Consider the following 19,642-nt stretch of genomic DNA (forward strand, 5'->3'; position numbering starts at 1 on the left):
GCTTAAAAATTATGTAAGAAATCGATGCTATACACGTCATCAATCTAAAATACATAAAAAATTCTGAAAGAAATAATTTTAAATGACACCCATACATATCAAATGCGAATTATATTATTCTTTAAAAAATATCAAGTACATAAGATTTTAAAAATTATTTGTCATCTACAAAATTTTGGGATGGAAATTATAATATCACATTTTCCTAGTCAATCCTATACTTTATAACATTAACAAAAAATCATTAAACATTTTTTATGAATCAGTCAGCCATCTCATGCTGTTTCTCGAACAAAGTCGATTGTGACTAAAATTTCCAATTTTGTTACGTAAAACTAACGAAATCTGCAATATCAAAAAAAGTTTTAAAAAACAAAAGAAAAATCTATAACCTTTCATTATATTCAACAGAGTAGAGGAGAAAATAGCAACTCTCAACGTTTTCCATTGGCTCCAAAACAACAAGTTCTGGAATAAAACTACACATCCGATGCAATACATACATGTAAAAACCACAGCTTCTGGAGAGAAAAAATATCCCTCTCCCTACACGAAAATGATCCCTAGAAAATAGAAGACAATCCTCCTTAGTTCCAAGAACGGCCACCACCATAACCTCTTCCACGATCTCGAGATCCGCCTCCGAAAGCTGTTAAGCATTAACCAATCACGAACCATTAGAAACAAAAGGAACCATTTAAATGTCTGCCCCAACCTTCAAGGAAGGTTGCATTATGGTACACATGAAACAGATCGAGAGGGTGAAATTTTATGCACAAAGCTAACCTGGAGGAGGAGGTGCGCCCCGTCCCATCGTTACAAGCTCAGGACTGACCTTTTGTCCAGCCTCCTGCAGAATTTTAATAAGATCCTTCGCAAATCTCGCATTAGCAGCCGTGAAGAAGGTGTAGGCGGTGCCTTTGGCACCGGCCCTTCCTGTTCTGCCTATGCGATGGACATAATCCTCAAGAGATCCCGGAAAGTCATAATTGATCACATATTTCACATCCTTCACATCTGACAGAATACAAACACAAGTTGCAGTATACGACAGTACTTTAGCGAGGACATAAAATTCAAACATAGTATTTCACATAGTCAATAACTAGAATAAAAATATTAACTTCAATCATTAATTTTCTTATTATTGCTTCAAGGCGGAAGTAATGCACGAAACTTTCTTTGATAATGATTGTCCCAATCTGATATCATACATTCATATGAGAGAAAAGTAAAACAATATTCTTGAAAACAAAATGACATTGCCTCAAAGGCCAAAATACTATCAATTCAACAACTACTAAGCAACTGTGGCTGCTGGTCTCATCATCTCAGAAATGAGAGTGTTGAATGAAGAAGGCTTAATTAAACGTGGGCTAGGAACGCAGATTAACCAAAAGTCCAAAACAATAATATTCAAACAATCACTGAGAAGTAAAAAATAAGTAAGGTCAAATGGGTAGTTTATATGCATATCGAATACCACGAACCATAGTTTGTAGCTTCTCACTGGATGGTGTCAATAAAGGAAGATAACAGATCATATCACGGGTGCATAATGAAAAATAGAAATATATGGTGTCAATCAAGGAAGATAACAGATCAAATCATGAGTGCATAATGAAAAATAGAAATATAGGGCACAAAAATGTTCTAGCCATGCAAAAGAATGAGGACCTATAGTATTCAGAACAAGGGAATCCAACCCCGACCACCACCAAAAAAAGACAACAAACTGAGAAAGATCCGTCTGGTAGGCATTCCAGTGCATGAGTGGGAAAAGACCCATCGATGATTTGCTGCAATATGATAAACTATATTGCAAGAATCTAGGATGATCAAACAAAAACAAGAAATATTTCACCATCATCTCCTATGATTTACATGCTTTACACGGATTGTAGAAAACAAAGAAATAGATCGTGGTTCATTTCCTTTACAGACATACCTAAACCCCGAGCAGCAACATCTGTAGCTGTCATTATGGGACTCTTGCCAGCCCTAAATTCAGACAGGACCCAATCTCTTTCTGCTTGGCTTTTGTCTCCATGAATAGACAAAGCAGGCCAACCATCCATTCTCAGCTGCCTGGTTATCTGATCACACCCTTTTTTAGTATCCATAAAAATCAAAATTCGGCTACCATCCATAATGTCCTCCAGCAACTTCACCAATCTGAATCCATCGTTCATTTACAGTTCAATAAACAAACACAAACATAAGAACATACATGATGTAGAATTTCAACCCTACTTGTTATATTTCTGGTTCTCAGACATAATTTCCACGTGCTGGTGAATAGCATGGTTGGCTTTCAGATCTGGCGAGCCAATAATCACCTATACCAAAAGGCATAATTCAAAGATAAATGAATGTGAAACAGGAGCAATCTATAAGTTGGAAGATTTTTTGTCATGTTTCCTTCACGGTTATGCCATGCAAAAGGTAGAAAAGTCAATTGTTTGATTGGTCCTGACTACAAAAAGAGCTTCTCTCTTATGTAAGTACTACTAGTAATGAGCACAAAATACAATAACTATATCCTAATTAAGGAAGAATGCGGAAACTCTACTTGGTTCAAATTTTACTGCACAATTGTTTGTCCTTTACAAGCTGAGATAAATGGACTTTCTAAATTATGCTGAATCAGAGCCAGCTTCAGCAACTCCACCCATTAACACAATTTGCAAAAAAAAAAAAAAGTGCAAAGCATATTTGTCAAGGGGGCAAGGCACAAGGGACATGGAGCCTGAGGCACAAGGCGCGAGGTGAGGTGCGCGGCTTACTGAAGCAACGCGGACATTTTTAAATATTTTAAAAACTATACTTTTGTTATAATAAATATAATAAAATATGAAATAATTAAGTCACAATGTCACTCAAACAAAAAATAATTAATAAGTTCATAGTAATTGGTAACATGATTAAAATTTTCTTCAATTATCCAAATCAAGTTTATCTTCTTCCATCGAATCATCGGATTCCCCAGAATTTTTGAACTTGTATTCTTATTGGTATTCATAATTTTCTTGATCAACATCAATTTCTTGCTCCTCATCCAAAATATGAAATCAATCTTTTTTTGTTGTTTTAGATGTAGATGACATCACCTCATTATTCTGTTCAACGCCCTCTTCTTCATATTCCAGCATTGGGTAGCTAGGGTTTGAGTTTGAGTTGGGGCTTTTTGTTTTAAACAATTAATTAAAAAAATTCACTAAGGCGCGTGCCTAAGTGAACTTCCAAGGCTAGTGCAGGCAAGCGTTAAGGCTCGCCTTAGTGAATCGCTGCGCCTGGGAGGGTCCTCGCCTGGTGGCGCTTCTCTCCTTTGACAACTATGGTGCAAAGATCAATAGTTTTAAGAGCTAATATTCAAATTTCGAGATAACTCAGTATACCCAAGTCAGACATCATAAGCCCAACATAAGCCACTCAATTATCAACATAAAGTACTAGAAAACTCAGATATAAATGAATATTGAAATAGCAGGGGTCACGAGCCTCGACGAACAGCAGCATTTCAACATCAATACTATACCTTCGTAGCAATGACTACTAAAAGCACTAACACTTACTTTATATGGATTAAAAAGGAATCGCCGTGCAAGTTGTTCAACCTCCTTGGGCCAAGTGGCACTCCAATACAAAGTCTGACGGTCTGGGCGAATCTGTGCGAGCGTGAGAGAGGAGGAAGCTGAAGTCAATACTTCGAGAGATTAAAAGAAAGATGTACGAACAGCAGAACAGGTGAAAGTTAAAAAAGTATGAACAGTCCAGATTTTAAAAAAAATACACATACGCTAATGGTTTCATCAAGATCAGAACCACACCATTGGCAACTCTCACAAAATAGTTAACTAGGAGTACTAAAGTACGTGTCAGATTATGTAGATCGCCGAAGCACTATTCCTAGGGGAAAAAGTACTGCTCCAGCTGCTTCAGTCCACAGTAACAGTTTCAATTACAGGATGCAAAAAGTTCAGAAGGACCAATTTCTATAGGAATTAAACAGATTATTGACGAACAAAACAATTATTTGCACCCCTATATTAGCAAGCTATCTTAAGAAAAATGATCTTTAAATGATGCTGCATAGACAAATGATTAGAAGAAGATAGCCGTTACGAGCGAGAATAACTATTAAAACCACTTCCATGAATCAGAATAGTAACCCATGAATTAACAAAAGTAAACAAACCTGGTCAACAATTTTTCTAATCTGAGGCTCAAAACCCATATCCAGCATTCTATCTGCTTCATCTAACACCAGATATGTAACCCTTCGCAGGTTCGTATGATGAGATTCCAACATGTCAATTAACCTACCGGGAGTGGCAATAACAATTTCAACGCCTAATTCAGGTGTAAAATCAATAATCAGTGAGATGAATATGGTACTGGGCTGAGAAGACAAGAAAACAGAAAAGAAGAAGCAGAAGGGAATACCCGGCTCATGAACATCACGACACAGTAGTAAAGTCACGTTGAGCATATTCCCACCTACCTTTCTGGAGATCACGAACTTGAGGTCCCTTAGGAACCCCACCATATATGCATGTATTCTTAATCTTCGATGATGCACCAAATTTAGTAGCTTCCTGTTGTATTTGAACAGCAAGCTCGCGAGTTGGAGCTAATACTAGAACAATTGGACCATCTCCAGGAGCTAGAGAGGACACAAAATCACGGAGAATATTTGTTAAAAACAAGAAGCTGATAAAAAATTGGGAAAATAATAGATAAGTGTATACATGAATGGGCATATATCTATCACATAGAGTCACCGTTCCATGGACAGGATATACATGACATAGAAGGTCATCCCAACTGTACCTAAAAATGGTTGAGCATTCACGTGAACAATAGCAGGTAGGAGATAAGCAAGGGTCTTCCCAGATCCTGTTTCTGCAATACCAATAAGATCTCGCCCCTTCAGAGCCATGGGCCAACCTTGAGACTGAATGGCTGTAGGTTCAGTAAATCCAGCTTTTACAATTTCTTGCATAACATACTCTGTAGTCATGAAACTCAATGGCTAAAGAGATGCACAAAAGATGTCAATTGTTTACATAAGAGAATGATAAGAACATTAACTATAATTTAAGGACAAAATTGAAACAGGTAATGCGAAAGATAATATGTCAAGGGATTAGATAATGAACAGATACTCAGAAGTGTAATTAAAGGACATAAAAAGCAGAAGACCACAAAAAAGTATTTCATAACATCGTCCTTTGTAAAAAATTGTTTTTAAAAATTAAAGTTAGTTGATCTCCAAGATGAAAAGTTGAACTTAATAAATTATTATCATAAAAACATGATCTTGATACAGATTTAAAAGTGATCTTGAACATGATAGACAAATCAGAGCAGATGATCTGCCCGCAATCCTGCAGGAGCTCAATTATACAAGTAACACTAATAGCCCAGAAAAGATTCATTTTTTTCCAACAAATCTCTATCAACTTTTCAGCAAAAATCTCTCATTCATGAACAAGAGTAAAAGAACTTGCATCTTGACAATAAAATTTCAACCACTGAATCCAAGTCATTTAATGCACCTAAAAGATCCATGGCAAAAAACTAATTTCTACCAAACATAACTGGTTTTGCCGGTACAACTCCTCAGCCTAGTACTATCGAGAAAACTAAAAAACCAGATAAACCAACATTAATACTCAACCCATGCGCTTGTTCGATCATGGCTTCGTAAAACCATATCCTACTAATTTATAAACTAAAAAAAGTACTATATTAGATGACAAGTATATGCAAATTGTATGAATTTTCCAAACTTTGTGAAAACTAGGTACCAGGGAAATTAACATCGCCGAAACTCTTGACGGGCTTGGGGACATTCTTCCCTTCAACTGTAATCTCTCGCCGCCGCCTATACTCCTCCACGTCACTCTCAGACATCGAAGCAACTGCCGGAGACTCCGCATAGAAATTCTTCTCAAATGGTGTCAATCCATCAAGCTCCGATTTCCGAGGTGGAGACTGGGCTCCACCCTCGTATTCTCTCTTCGACGATGATGACGATCGAGAGCCATCATATTCCCCTTTATGAACGAACCCCGAATCACTACAACAAAAACAAAATTGTTACCAAACTTTTTGCCATATTCCCAAAAAAAACATAAATCCTAAAACAAAATGTTGCTACATGAAAATTTTACGAGAAAGAATAGGTTTCTAACCTGCGGCGGTCACGGTAGGAGGCAGGATCGGCGGAGCGGCTGTCGTAGCGGCTCATTTTTCGCGGCGTCGGTTGAAATTGTTGGGTAAGGTTGGGAAAATGCAAGAATTAGGGTTTTTCGATTGGAGAATGAGAAAAATCTGTTTTTTCATATAAGCAGCGATGAATTTAGGCTTAGCAGACTTCAAAGCCCAAGTTCATTTGTACAGATTGGAGCCCAACAAGGAGCTGAGCTTAGCCCCATAAGTTTTCTATATTATTTTTATGAAATAATTTGGAGTGACAAATTTAAATCGGGGATGAATATGTTAGAAATGAAATTAACATTAATGACTTTTAACTAAAGAAATATTATCACTATTATTATTAAATAAAATTTTAGCAAGAAACGTATATAATATAAAGTGGAGCATATGTTTGATTTTGGTATTCTTCGTCCAGACACTGAGAGTTGTTTCATCGAGAGAAAAAGAAACTTGACATGGCAAAGATGGTCATCGTCTGCCTGGCTCATTCAATGAGACGTGTCCACAAAATGTGGTGGTATTACTAGTAATGTGAAACACATTGACTAAATGTGGAAACATATTTCTCAGGTACCACATTCCTTGTCCTTGGCCCTATCTACTTGGGAATTTGTTGGTTGGTTATTGGTGATACCCACGGGGAGGCCTGGATCATGGGTATTGGATGATCCTGGGTCATGAATCAAGTTATGAGAAGTTTTGGGGTCAATCCGATAATAACCAGGAAAATGACTGTCCGAGACATCATCTCCCCGGGCTGCCAGAAGCCGGGCTTCCAGACGAGTTTTCGGGTGATGGCTCTCTATCTGGATTACCTTGTTAATAGCACCTCACTCGAGTGTACAAGTATGTGATACTTTATCTTGGTAATCATTAGTGTCAGAATCACATAGATTTGACAAGACGAAAGGGGCAGTTTGACGTGTCAGAAAAGCAGGGTATGTGCAACTATCTTGCCATAATTAGTAAGTGAGAACTGAAAATAATGTCATCATTGACTTTTTTCTATAAATACCAGATTTGCTTAAACATTAAAGCATTCATTCATCAACATATTTATCTCACACATCATTTATTCTCTAGAATATACGCCATTTATACAACATTTTTCTTTTCTACATGGTTTTTTTCTCATTCTCCTGCTGACTTTATCATCAGAGTGGTCACGCCGGACATCTTTTCGACGTCCATTCACGTGGTTATCTTCGTGTTTGCAGGATAGCACCAGCTTTTCTCGGGAGAAAAACTTTCGGTTTGGATGCATCTCGCTGTGCTCTCATCCCTCATCATTTTCATCCCTCTGGTTTAATCAACTCGATATTTTATATCTTGGCCTTCCAAGGAGAGTATACCCCTCTAACCGTTCTTGATCTCCTGAAAATCGTGGACTTAGTTTCATCCTAATCTCAACCAACTAAGTGGTGTATCTTGACTCAATGACTTTGAATTTTCTTTTGACTATCTTTCTTCAATTGTTGACACTGGAACTACAAATCTCCACCTTGTCATCAATTTAAGCTTCCAATGAGAGCACCTCCGAGTACTTCCTTTCCTTCAGGTGGTGTAGCCTTCGGCTATATTCACCAGTTTCATGCAGTGACGAAAATTGCTTGTGGATATGACCTTAGTACACATACCTGATGTATTGTGTTTAGTGATTATCTTTTAAATATGCACTTCTCTGGATTTGATTATCTCCCTTACAAAATGGAGTTTAACATTATATATTTCGACCTTTAATGAAAGACTTGGTATTTAGATAGATTATCGCACTTTGATTGTCACAGTAGACAGCCAGTGACTCTTGTTCGAATCCAAGTTCTGTCATTAATATTTTCATTCACTTGGCCTCCTTGAAAGCTTCTGTCACCGCCATATATTCAGCTTTAGTGGATGACAGAGCAACCACCTTTTGAAGACTAGCTTTCCAACTTACTGCAGTATCATTCACCGCGAATATATATCATGTCAAGGACTTCCTAGTGTCTATGCTTCCTGCATAATCAGAGTCTACGTAACCTTTAACCAGGTTTCCATTCATTGTAACTGCTTTGTATATTAGTCCATAGTTCAAGGTGCCTTTGATATATGTCAGTATCCATTTTAGAGCCAACCAGTGTTCTTTTCCAGGGTTTGCCATAAATCTGCTTACCAAAATTACTGAGTAGTCGAAGTCAGGCCTTGTGCATACCATTAAATACATTAGGCTCCCAACTGCACTTGCATGGGGAACCCGGTTCATGTATTTTTTCTCATGATCACTTTTTGGGGCTTGGCTTATCGAAAGTTTAAAATGTTGTAGTATAGGTCCTGATACTGATTTTGAGCTTTCCATCTCAAACATTCCAGTATCTTTTGGGCATACCCTTCCTGTGTCAGAAATAATTCCCTTAACATTCCGTTTCTCTAAATTTACGTGCCTAAAATCATTTTGGCATGCCCTAGGTATTTCATCTCAAATTCCTCACTTAGTTCAGCTTTCAAGGATTGTATTTCATCTATGTCTTGACTTGCAATAAGCATGTTGAAGAAACGTGTGTTGAACACCTTGAGGTGCTTCAAATACAATATTCTCCAGGAGCTGCAATAGCTCGTGTTCTAAGAATGTTTACACCGATGAATTAGATCGAGTTTGATATTAAATCAAGCGAAAAACACTCGAAGTAATTTTTCGTTAAGAAACACTGATATATTTTATATCATGTGTAACTGAATAACTGAAAATAAAGAGAATCAGCTATGACATATATCGGTTCAGCTATGATGAAAAATGAACTGACGGATGCTCTAACTGATTAAATCAGTTTGAAAGAAGTAGTTAAACAATTAAAAACAAAAGATATGTTTATGGATGTTCGAAGACTTCAACTGCTCTTACGTCACCCCTTATATCACCTCAGGTAGGATCCACTAGAAGACTTTGATCTATACAATTAATATGTACAAACCCACTCAGCTTAGGACTTACCCAACTGCCTAACTGAACTCCTAGACTAGACTGAAGGCAGCACCTTCTAATCAACATTTGTTTAACGTCTGTGTGTCAAAGACTACATACACAAGTTTATTGTCTTTGTGCAAGACTATAGTTGAGTGTTGGTGTGTGTTTGTGAGAACTGATCTCTGAGTACAACACAAAATTGTTCTCACACACTAAGAGAATTGTGCTTCTAATCTAAGCTAATAACACGATGAAGTGTTCTCTCTGGGCTGATTGCTTCTTGTAAGCTGATATGCAATAAGCGTGCCCTTTCTATTGTTTTTCCCACACTCTTATTTTTCTCATTATTTCTTGGTCTTCACTGATCTTATATTTATAGGTAGGAAACAGATCGTACAGTGAGACTCAATAATTGTATCCATTGTAGCTTGAATGTGTTCCTTGAGATTCGTGTCTTCACTTTCCGACATCTATGCCGAAACATTTTGTCTTTAAACTTTGCTGCAACGTCCATTATTATACCTTTTATCGTATAATAACTTTTCCACAGTGGCGCAGCTGGATTCCATTGAATAAGCTTGTCATGTTCTGCAAAATGATTGATTCCTAACTATTGTTCTGAACTGGTCAGTTGAGCTGATCTTGAACTGGTTCAGTGAAATCAGTTGGCTCGTCAGCTAAACTGATTTCGTTGCTTTAGTTGAACTGGTCAGCTGGACTCTTCATCAGTTGAGCTCTTCATCAGCTGACTGGGATTCTGAAGGTCTTTTGCTGAACTGCCTATCAGCTGGACAATCAGTTGAAATGGTTACGATTCATCAGTTGAACTGGTTCAGTTCGATTAATCATTTGGCACTTTCAGTTTGCATTCTTCGATAGCTTCAGTTACGTTCAACTAACTGCACACTTAGGTAAATTCATTAGTAACACAATAACAAGTTTTGTTAACATCAAAATCAAGGAAGATTCCGAACATGAAATATTCCAATACATGTCATCCACATATAGTAGTAAATACATGGCCTTTCCTGTGTTGATTTTCTTATGATATACACACCAATCATAATTATTTCTTGTGAACTTGTGTGCTATCATGAAATCATCGAAACGTCTATATCATTGCCTAGGAGCTTGTTTTAAGCCATAGAGGGACTTATTTAGAAGACATACCAGGGGCATATTTGATTTTTCCTCAAACATCTGAGGTTGTTGCATGTAAATTCTTTCATCTAGGTCTCCATGGAGGAAAGCTGTTTTGACATCAAGTTGCTAAAGTTTCAGGTTTTCTTTTGCAACTACTGCTAACTTAGATCTAACTGATCTGTGTTTAAAAATGGGTGAGAACACTTCATGAACTTGAGAGAACCCATTTGCCACTAGCATTGCTTTGTACCTAGGTTTCTCAACTCCTAGTATACCACCTTTCCTTTTAAAAATCCACTTGGATCCAATTAGTTTTTGTCCTTTACGCTTTGGAACCAGTGTCCACTTGTTATTTTTCATAAGTGTCTTCATTTCTTCTGTCATGGCACCATGCCACTTATCTCTATCCTGTGATCTCGTTGCTTCTTGAAGGTTCACTAGTTCACATTCGATCTGAGATGCCACAGAGAATGCATAAGGCATACAATCTGCATGTCCGAACTTTTGTGGAGGTTTTATGATCATCCTTTCTCTATCCTTTATTAATCTATAGTTCAATAGATTTTAAGAGTCTTGCGTATCATTACTTAACTCATCATCATATGTTAAGTAATCACTTTGTTCGCAAGATTTTGTTCTTGACAGCTCCGCCTTAATTTTTGTGCTTTCTGCCCTATCAGAAACTTCAGTAGATGTTCTTTCAACTGTTTGAATCTTTAATGAGAATAAGTCTTCCTTGAAGGTAACATCTCTACTGACTATTGTCTTTTGTTTTCCTGGCTCAATGCACCAAAGTTTGTAACCTTTGATCCCTTCAGGATATCCCAAGAAAATACACTTGATTGTCCTATCATCTAACCTTCCATGTCTGACCTGTGCATATGCTGCACATCCGAACACTTTTAAGTCATTTAATTTAGGAGATGTTGATGTCCATTGGAGTCTTAAATTGAGTGGAACCGTGGGACTTCTATTTATTAGGTGACAAACTATATTGGCAGCCTCGGCCCAAAAAGATTTTGGTACCCCTGAATGTGACATAAGGCATCTAACTCTTTCCAAAATGGTTCTATTCATCCTCTCGGCTAGACCATTTTGTTGATGAGTATTAGGTACAGTAAAATACCTTGATATCCCTTTGTCCTTACAGAATTCATGGAATTCATGTGAACAATATTCCAGCACATTGTTTGTCCTCATCTTCTTTAACTTTCTACCAATTTGATTTTCTACAAGTGTGAGCCATTGCTTGAATTTTACCAATGCCTCACTCTTGTTTTTTAGAGTATGTATCCATACTCTCCTTGAATGATCATCAATCATTGTCATGAAGTACCTTGCTCTACCATTCGATGGTAATCTTGACGAACCCCATAGATCTGAATGCACATAGTCCATTGGTGCAATAGAGGTATGTTTTCCCATATTGAACTTGACTCTTGTAGATTTCCCTCTTATGTAGTCTTCACAGAATTCCATTGGTACAATAGAGGGATGTGCTAATCTAAGATTCCAAATCCTGGAATTACCTTGCTGTCCTTCAGCTGCACTTGCTGAGCCTACAAATGTGTTCCTTGAGAGGACATATAGTCCATTTGATCTGTGTCCTTTCATCATACTTAGTGCACCTTTGTAAACTGTCAATGTTCCTTTCTCGGCCTGGAAAGTATATCCAGCCTGGTCAAGGCTACCTAAGGAGATTAAGTTTCTTTTCAAGTCTGGAACTAGTCTTACTTCCTTTAAGATCATTTTAGTACCATTTTCCATCACAAGCCTTATAGATCTGATCCATTTGATCTTACAGGTCTTGTTATTTCCAAGACTAACTTCCCCACCATCAATCTCCTCTATCATTTCAAACCAAAATTTATTTGGTGTCATATGAAATGAACATCCACTATCAAGAACCCAATGTTGATCATACTTGAAATCTGCAACACATAATACCTCAGCACCTTCGTAGCCATCTTGAACAAGTGCATGCTTCTCCTTGATCTTTGGTTTTGTCTCCTAGTCTATGTCGATCAGGGCAGTCCCTTCTAAAGTGTCCTTGTTTGTGACATGAAAAACACTTCAATTTTTTTGTCTTTGATCTGGATCTACTTCGATTCTTTGTTCTTGTTTCCTTCTTATCTGATCTGCCCCTTATATGAAGGTGTATCACCTATATCTTTTGAGTCCTTCTCTATCATGTTATGTGATTCCTTTGCCTTTAATTCCTTTTGCACCTCATGAAAGACCAGTGATTTTTGGCATGTTTCATCGTATCCACAATACCGAAAATGATTTAGGAAGAGAATTGAATACCAAGATAGCCTTATCTTATTCCTCAATTCATATCCCAATATTTTCCAAATCCACGATGATTCTGTTAAACTCATCTAGATTTTCTCCAATCATCATTGACTCAATCATGTTGAAGCCAAATAGTTTTCCTTTAAGATAGATTTGATCTTGCAGCGATTTGGTCATATAAAGAGATATTAATTTTGCCCAGATACCAGCTGTTGTGTTCTCCGATGAGACTTTGCGAAGAACTTTGTCACTCAAATGCAGTGTCAATGTACTGAACGCCAATTCTATTATCTCCATCTTCCTTTCTTCTGATAGGGATTCTGGAAGTTTAATATCTCCTTCCAAAGCCTTGGCAACCTTCTGTTGAACCAATATGACGTTCATCCTCCCGCGCCAGAGTGCAAAGTTCCTTTTTCCATCAAATCGATCTAGTTCGATTTCCCCAGCCATCATCGTGAGTTTTTCAACTGCTAATAGCCTTGAATTTGATACTAGTTGTTGAGCTAGAATCCCATAAATTCAATGATCAAGATGATGTCCTCAATAACATGCAACACACAATACGAATTCCTTGTTGTAGCCATAGAAAAGAATCAAGAATCAATACAGATATGAACTCAAATATAGACTCAAACCGAAATGCAAAGAACACAAGGTTTACATGGTTCGATCAAATTTGATCTATGTCCAGGGAGGCAATCTCATTAGGATTGATAATATCATAGTACAAAGAATATTAAAACAAGAAATCATTGCTCTCCATCTACAACACACTCTTGTTCTTCTCTTATGAATTACAAAAGAACACACTAATCTATCTTGAGAGGAGATGTAGTTGTTGATATTATAATTTTTCATCCCTCTGGTTTAATCAACTCGATATTTTATATCTTGGCCTTCCAATGAGAGTATACCCCTCTAACCGCTCTTGATCTCCAGGAAACCGTGGACTTAGTTTCATCCTAATCTCAACCAACAAACTATCGTATCTTGACTCAATGGCTTTGAATTTTCTTTTGATTATCTTTCTTCAATTGTTGACACTGGAACTATAGATACTAAAGCAATAATTTCTGTGTTGGCCCATAATGCAGATTGGACAATTTATCAATAGCCTGATTGAGGTGAAAATCGAGCTGCAGGACAAGTAGGTTTGCATAATTTCTCTTACGTAAACCAAAAATTTGATTCAGATGTACGAATAGTTGCGATGTGGCTTATTTAATAATGTAAATTCTTATCTGAAAAAAAAACCCAGGTGTTGGATATCTTTGCAAAATTCATATTTTAAAGTTATACAGAACTGATAATATTCATTTTTTCGATAATGATCTTGGATCCCTTTGCTTAACCACGATTGCCTGGTAAATGGATCCGAGGTCATCAAGCGAAAGTTCACTATCACCAAGACACTATTGTTTAAGGCAGACAGATCATCATTTGACCGCCTATGTCAACAGGTATCGATAAAGTGGACTGGAATGTAAATCATATTTGTTATATGTACCATAATTCTGAATTGCATTTGGATATACAAGCCAGAATTGGAACAAAAGAGATTACAGAAGGATACTTTTGTATATAACTGGCTCCAAGAACAGCTCAAGGCATCTCTCCTGCCCACAAGAAGGTACGCTGCATGTGAAACACCCCACTCCCATGACAATAACATTTAAAAGAAATAACTTACGCGGAAGCCTTAACATTGAAAAGTAAAAAACACTATACCATTACATCATAAGCATTTTCAACATTAATATACATGATCATTTACACAATATCATTCAAAGTCATAGCTGAAAGCCAACACATTCAACAAAATACATGATATTTTAAAATTTCACATGTTCCCTCTATCCAAATAAAAGAGACATGATAAAAAAGTCTTTCCCATGGCATTCTATATGACTTCTCTCACCTCGAACAATCCGTTTCAATCCTTTTTATCACATGCATCACATGACATAACTGGAATGAGAATAAACTCAGTAAATAGAAAGCTATACATAACAATTACATATATATAACTTTGGCTTACAACGTGTCTATAGCAATGGCAATGAAAGTAGAACGATATTATCTTCAACGAACATACATAATCAAGGTAATATGGATAGTATCTCATGACATAAGTTAAAGGAAAGGAAATGATAGCCTGTGACCTGTGACCTGTGGTAAGTATCTCTTTGATATAAATATCAAAGCTGTGAGAGATACTCTATAATCATGTGATTGGTCAATGACATGCATTGATTACTATCATTCCTTGGCTTTAATCATAGGAACTCTTATTGAGGCATTTATACAAACACTTGGTAGGCACAATGGTGTATTAGCTCCTTGATCAATGAATTCAATGAAAATCCTTGAACAATGAACATATAACAATATTTAGATCAAATTTGTACCAATGAAAGGAGCTAATTTCAATAAACATGGCTTATATACATATATTCATCTTGTGAGCTCAAGTATAAGTTTCTACTTACAACCCAATAAACACTTGGTTGCTATGATAACTTCAATGGAATTCCTACAACAAAATACATAATAACCATCAACAATCATCACCAATATCATAGGAATCCATCAACTCAATATGAACTTTCATTTTTTTAAACTTTTCTAAACTAAATATAAGTTTCTTACCTTGTTGCTTGGAAATTGAGGTAGAAGAAACTAAGAAATCTACTAGGCTTGAAGGAGGGAAAATCTTTGAGGGGAAAGGAGAAAGCTTGAACGATGGAGAGAAGGGAGAAAAGGTGATGAATGAGGAGAAATCTCTAGAATCATATTTAAAAGGCTTATAATTCACCAAAAACGCATTTTAAAACAGCAACTTTCGCACTTCAAGCACCGCGGCGCCACTTCTTTGGTGTTGCGGCGCCTGCACCCAAAAACAAGAAATATACCAAAACCATGTCAATAAACATAACCATAACCATATCCCTTAAACTCAATCACCAATAATATAGAATGCAATAGTGAAAATAGCATGATACAATGGTTGGGATATTACAATCTCCCCTCCTTATAAAAATTTTGCCCCCGAAATTGGCTTACCATCGAATAAATTTGGATAATGATGTTTCATTTCTTCCTCCGGTTCCCATGTAGCCTCTTGAATTATATGATTCCGCCATAGAACTTTTACAAGTCCAATTTCTTTGTTCCTTAATACTTTTACCTTGTGATCAAGAATTTGAACCGGTATTTCTTCATAGCTCAGGTTAGATAAGAGATCCAATGATTCGTGCCGAAGAACATGAGATGGACTCGGAAGATACTTGCGGAGCATAGAAACATGAAAGACATTGTGTATTCGATCCAAGTCCGGTGGCAAGGCAAGACGATAGGCTCGGTCTCCGATCTTGTCAAGAATCTCAAACGGCCCAATGTATCGAGGACTTAGTTTACCTTTCTTGCCAAATCGCATAACTCCCTTGAGAGGAGCTATATTAATGAAAACATGATCACCAACCTCAATGTCAAAGGCCGTCGTCGTACATCGACATAACTTTTCTGTCTAGACTGAGTGGTTTTCATTCGTTCTTGGATTACTGCCACAACATCTGCTGTTTGTTGAACCAATTCTGGGCCCAACGTCTTCCTTTCACCTACTTCTTCCCAATACAAAGGAGATCGGCACTGTCTTCCATATAAAGCCTCATAGGGAGCCATGCCGATTGAAGACTGATAGGCTGTTATTATACGTGAACTCAACCAGAGGCAATTTGGAATCCCAACTTTTCGGAAAATCAATTGTGCATGCTCGTAACATATATTCAAGAATTTGAAGTACCTTCTCGGACTACCCATCACTTTGAGGATGATATGCTGTGCTAAAGGCCAACTTGGTGCCCAAGGCTCTATGCAAACTATTCCAGAATTCAGAAGTAAATCTCGGGTCACGATCAGATATGATTGGCACATGGATTCCATGAAGTCTTTCAATCTCATCTACATAGACTTCAGCATACTGGTTCATGTAAACATTGTTTTGACCGGAAGAAAATGAGTCGACTTGGTTAACCTGTCGACAATCACCCATATGGAGTTGTATCCCTTTGGTGTTCTTGGAAGTCCTGTTACGAAGTCCATGGTGATGTGTTCCCACTTCCATTGGGGTATTGGGAGAGATAACAAAGTTCCAGCAGGTATTTGATGCTCAATCTTAACCTGCTGACAGGTTAGACATTCAGAAATAAATAACATGATATCTTTCTTCATACCTGGCCACCAATAAAGGCGTCGAAGATCTTGATACATTTTGGTACTACCAGGATAAACTGAATATGGCACTGTATGAGCTTCAATAAGAACATCCTTTCGAATATCATCACCCATAGGAACACATATCCTACCTCGAAAGGTCAACAACCCATCACGGTTCAACCCAAATTCAGAAACTCCTGTCAAATCACTCTTATTCTTCAACTCTAATAACTGAATATTCAATTGTTGTTCCCTTAAAATTCGATCGATCAAAGTAGAGCGAAGAACTAATGCAGATAATTGATTTACTGTACCTTGAGATGCCAGAGTTATTTCATTCCTTTGCAAATCAAGTAACAATGGTTTTTGAATCATGGAACCCAATAAATAACTAGATTTACGACTTAAAGCATCCGCAACCACATTAGCTTTTCTGGGATGATAGCTAATGGTGCAATCATAGTCTTTTACTAGTTCCAACCACCTCCGCTGCCTCATATTTAATTTTTTATGCGAAAACAGATAACTCAAACTTTTATGATCTGTAAAAATTTCACATTTCTCACCGTATAAATAGTGCCTCCAAATCTTTAAGGCGAATACCACAGCCGCCAACTCCAAATCATGTGTGGGATAATTCTTCTCGTATTCTTTTAATTGACGAGAAGCATAAACAATCACTTTTCCAAGTTGCATCAACACAGCACCTAACCCCTGCTTTGATGCATCTGTATAGACAACAAAATCCTCAGTACCACAAGGAAGTACTAACACAGGGGCATAAATTAACTTATCTTTCAAAATTTGGAAGGCTTGTTGGCATTCTATAGTCCATTCAAATTTGATAGCTTTTCGTGTCAAGCTCGTCAATGGCAATGCTATTTTCGAGAAATCCGCTATGAAACGTCTGTAATACCCTGCCAAACCAAGAAAACTCCGTACCTCTGAAACTGTCTTTGGAATGGACCATTGCGTAATAGATTCAATCTTGGATGGATCGACTACTATTCCTTCTTTTGACACGATATGGCCCAAAAATGCCACTTGCTCTAACCAAAACTCACATTTCTTTAATTTCGCATATAATTGCTTCTCCCTCAATGTATGTAACACGATCCTTAAATGCTCACTGTGAAGTTCTCGTGTCTTAGAATATATCAAAATGTCGTCAATAAATACAATCACAAAAGCATCCAAATACGACTTAAAGACACGATTCATCAAATCCATAAACACTGAAGGAGCATTAGTTAATCCAAACGACATCACCAAAAATTCATAATGGCCATATCTCGTTCTAAAAACAGTCTTGGGTATGTCCTCCATTTTTACTTTCAATTGATGATATCCAGATCGAAGATCGATTTTCGAAAACACGGTGGCCCCTTGCAATTGATCAAAAAGATCATCGATTCGAGGTAAATGATATTTATTTTTAATAGTTACCTTGTTGAGTTCGCGATAATCAATGCATAACCTCAACGATCCATCTTTCTTTTTCACGAACAAAACCGGAGCTCCCCATGGCGAGGAACTAGGACGGATAAAACCTTTATCTAATAACTCATGCAATTGATTCTTCAATTCTTTCATCTCAGTTGGAGCCATTCTGTACGGAGCTTTAGAAATTGGGGCTGTACCTAGACTCAATTCAATAGCAAACTCTACCTTTCGATCAGGAGGTAACCCATGCACATCATCAGCAAATACGTCAGGATATTCCTGAGCCACTTCAATATTCTGTAATTGCACATTACTGTCCCTATTCACATCCGATACTAAGGCTAGAAAACTAGTACATCCCTTATTCAACAATTTAATAGCTTGCAAGCACGAAATAACGGGAGTATTTATTGATGAACCTAGACCAACAATTTCATTATTCTCATGATCATCAGTTAAAAACTTCACGGTCTTTCCCACACAATCAATTACTGCACGATAATCAGATAACCAGTCCATACCCAATATAACATCAAAAGCAACCATCGGAATCACAATAAAATCAGCATATAACAATCTCGTACCCAACTGTACTGGACATGCCTTAAGGATACTCGTAGGACAAATCTCATCACCAGAGGGCAACATAATATTGAAATGTAAAGACATGACAGTAGGTTCGCGAGATAAAGAGTGCATAAATACTTCAGACATAAAGGAATGAGTCGCACCAGTATCAATCAACGTAAGTGCTTCTTTGCCAGATATTAGAATATTACCTGATATGACTGAAGAATCAGGATTGGCACCCTCTTTTGTCATTGTGAAAATCCTGCCTTGAACCTTTCCTTTGTCAGAGGATAAAGGACATTTTTTTGCTGTATGCCCCATTTCCTTGCATCTATAACATCGGCTACTCCCAACTAAACACTCACCTTTGTGTGGCTTGCCACACTTAGGACATAACGGTCGCTCCGTATCTGAAGAAGGTAAGGAAGGTTTATTGTGTTGCTCCATCTTGCCTTTTTCCTTATAGCCACCTCGAACATTAGTACTTGTCCCTTGCCCTCTAGCTTGAAAAGCTTCATTTTCCACTCCTTCTCAATCTCTTGTTTGTCATGCTCGGCAAGTAAGGCTCGCTCAACGATGTCTTGATAGGTGATCGCTTTTGTCATGTGAACATCCCTTCTAATTTCCGATTTCAACCCACGAAGGAAATGTTCTCCTTTGTCTTTATTATTTTCAGCAATAAACGGGACAAAAACACAGCCTTCTTCAAATTTCAAAGTATACTCTGCAACGGACATATCATCTTGCTTCAACTTAAGAAATTCCTTAACTTTCTTAGCTTAAGCTTCTCTTAAAAAGTACTTGACATAA

At 37.3% G+C, this 19,642-nt stretch overlaps 1 protein-coding gene and 1 long non-coding RNA gene across 2 annotated transcripts; one reads left to right on the top strand and one right to left on the bottom strand.

Annotated features, from left to right (window-relative positions):
* Positions 1-363: 363 nt before the first annotated feature.
* Positions 364-6,360, bottom strand: LOC142528857 (DEAD-box ATP-dependent RNA helicase 20). Its single transcript, XM_075634098.1, has 10 exons — positions 6,201-6,360; positions 5,814-6,085; positions 4,834-5,013; positions 4,505-4,666; positions 4,199-4,353; positions 3,576-3,668; positions 2,254-2,339; positions 1,949-2,175; positions 787-1,017; positions 364-649 (listed from the first exon to the last, which is right to left on the bottom strand). Exons 1-10 carry the CDS (start codon positions 6,254-6,256, stop codon positions 588-590), a joined length of 1,524 nt encoding a protein of 507 aa, XP_075490213.1. The 5' UTR covers positions 6,257-6,360; the 3' UTR covers positions 364-587.
* LOC142528858 (uncharacterized) lies at positions 1,024-1,670 on the top strand. The gene is made up of 2 exons (XR_012815761.1): positions 1,024-1,345; positions 1,381-1,670. It is a non-coding gene; the product is annotated as an uncharacterized LOC142528858 (long non-coding RNA).
* Positions 6,361-19,642: the final 13,282 nt, after the last annotated feature.

The sequence above is a fragment of the Primulina tabacum genome, chromosome 16, assembly GCF_025594145.1.
Source record: "Primulina tabacum isolate GXHZ01 chromosome 16, ASM2559414v2, whole genome shotgun sequence".
Lineage (NCBI taxonomy): Eukaryota > Viridiplantae > Streptophyta > Magnoliopsida > Lamiales > Gesneriaceae > Primulina > Primulina tabacum.

Coding starts and splice junctions, on each gene's coding strand:
- LOC142528857 (XM_075634098.1), bottom strand. CDS start 6,256: ATGAGCCGCTACGACAGCCGCTCCGCCGATCCTGCCTCCTACCGTGAC. Junction 6,086..6,200: donor TCCTACCGTGACCGCCGCAG/GTTAGAAACCTA, acceptor TTTTTGTTGTAG/TGATTCGGGGTTCGTTCATA. Junction 4,354..4,504: donor AGTTCGTGATCTCCAGAAAG/GTAGGTGGGAAT, acceptor CACCTGAATTAG/GCGTTGAAATTGTTATTGCC.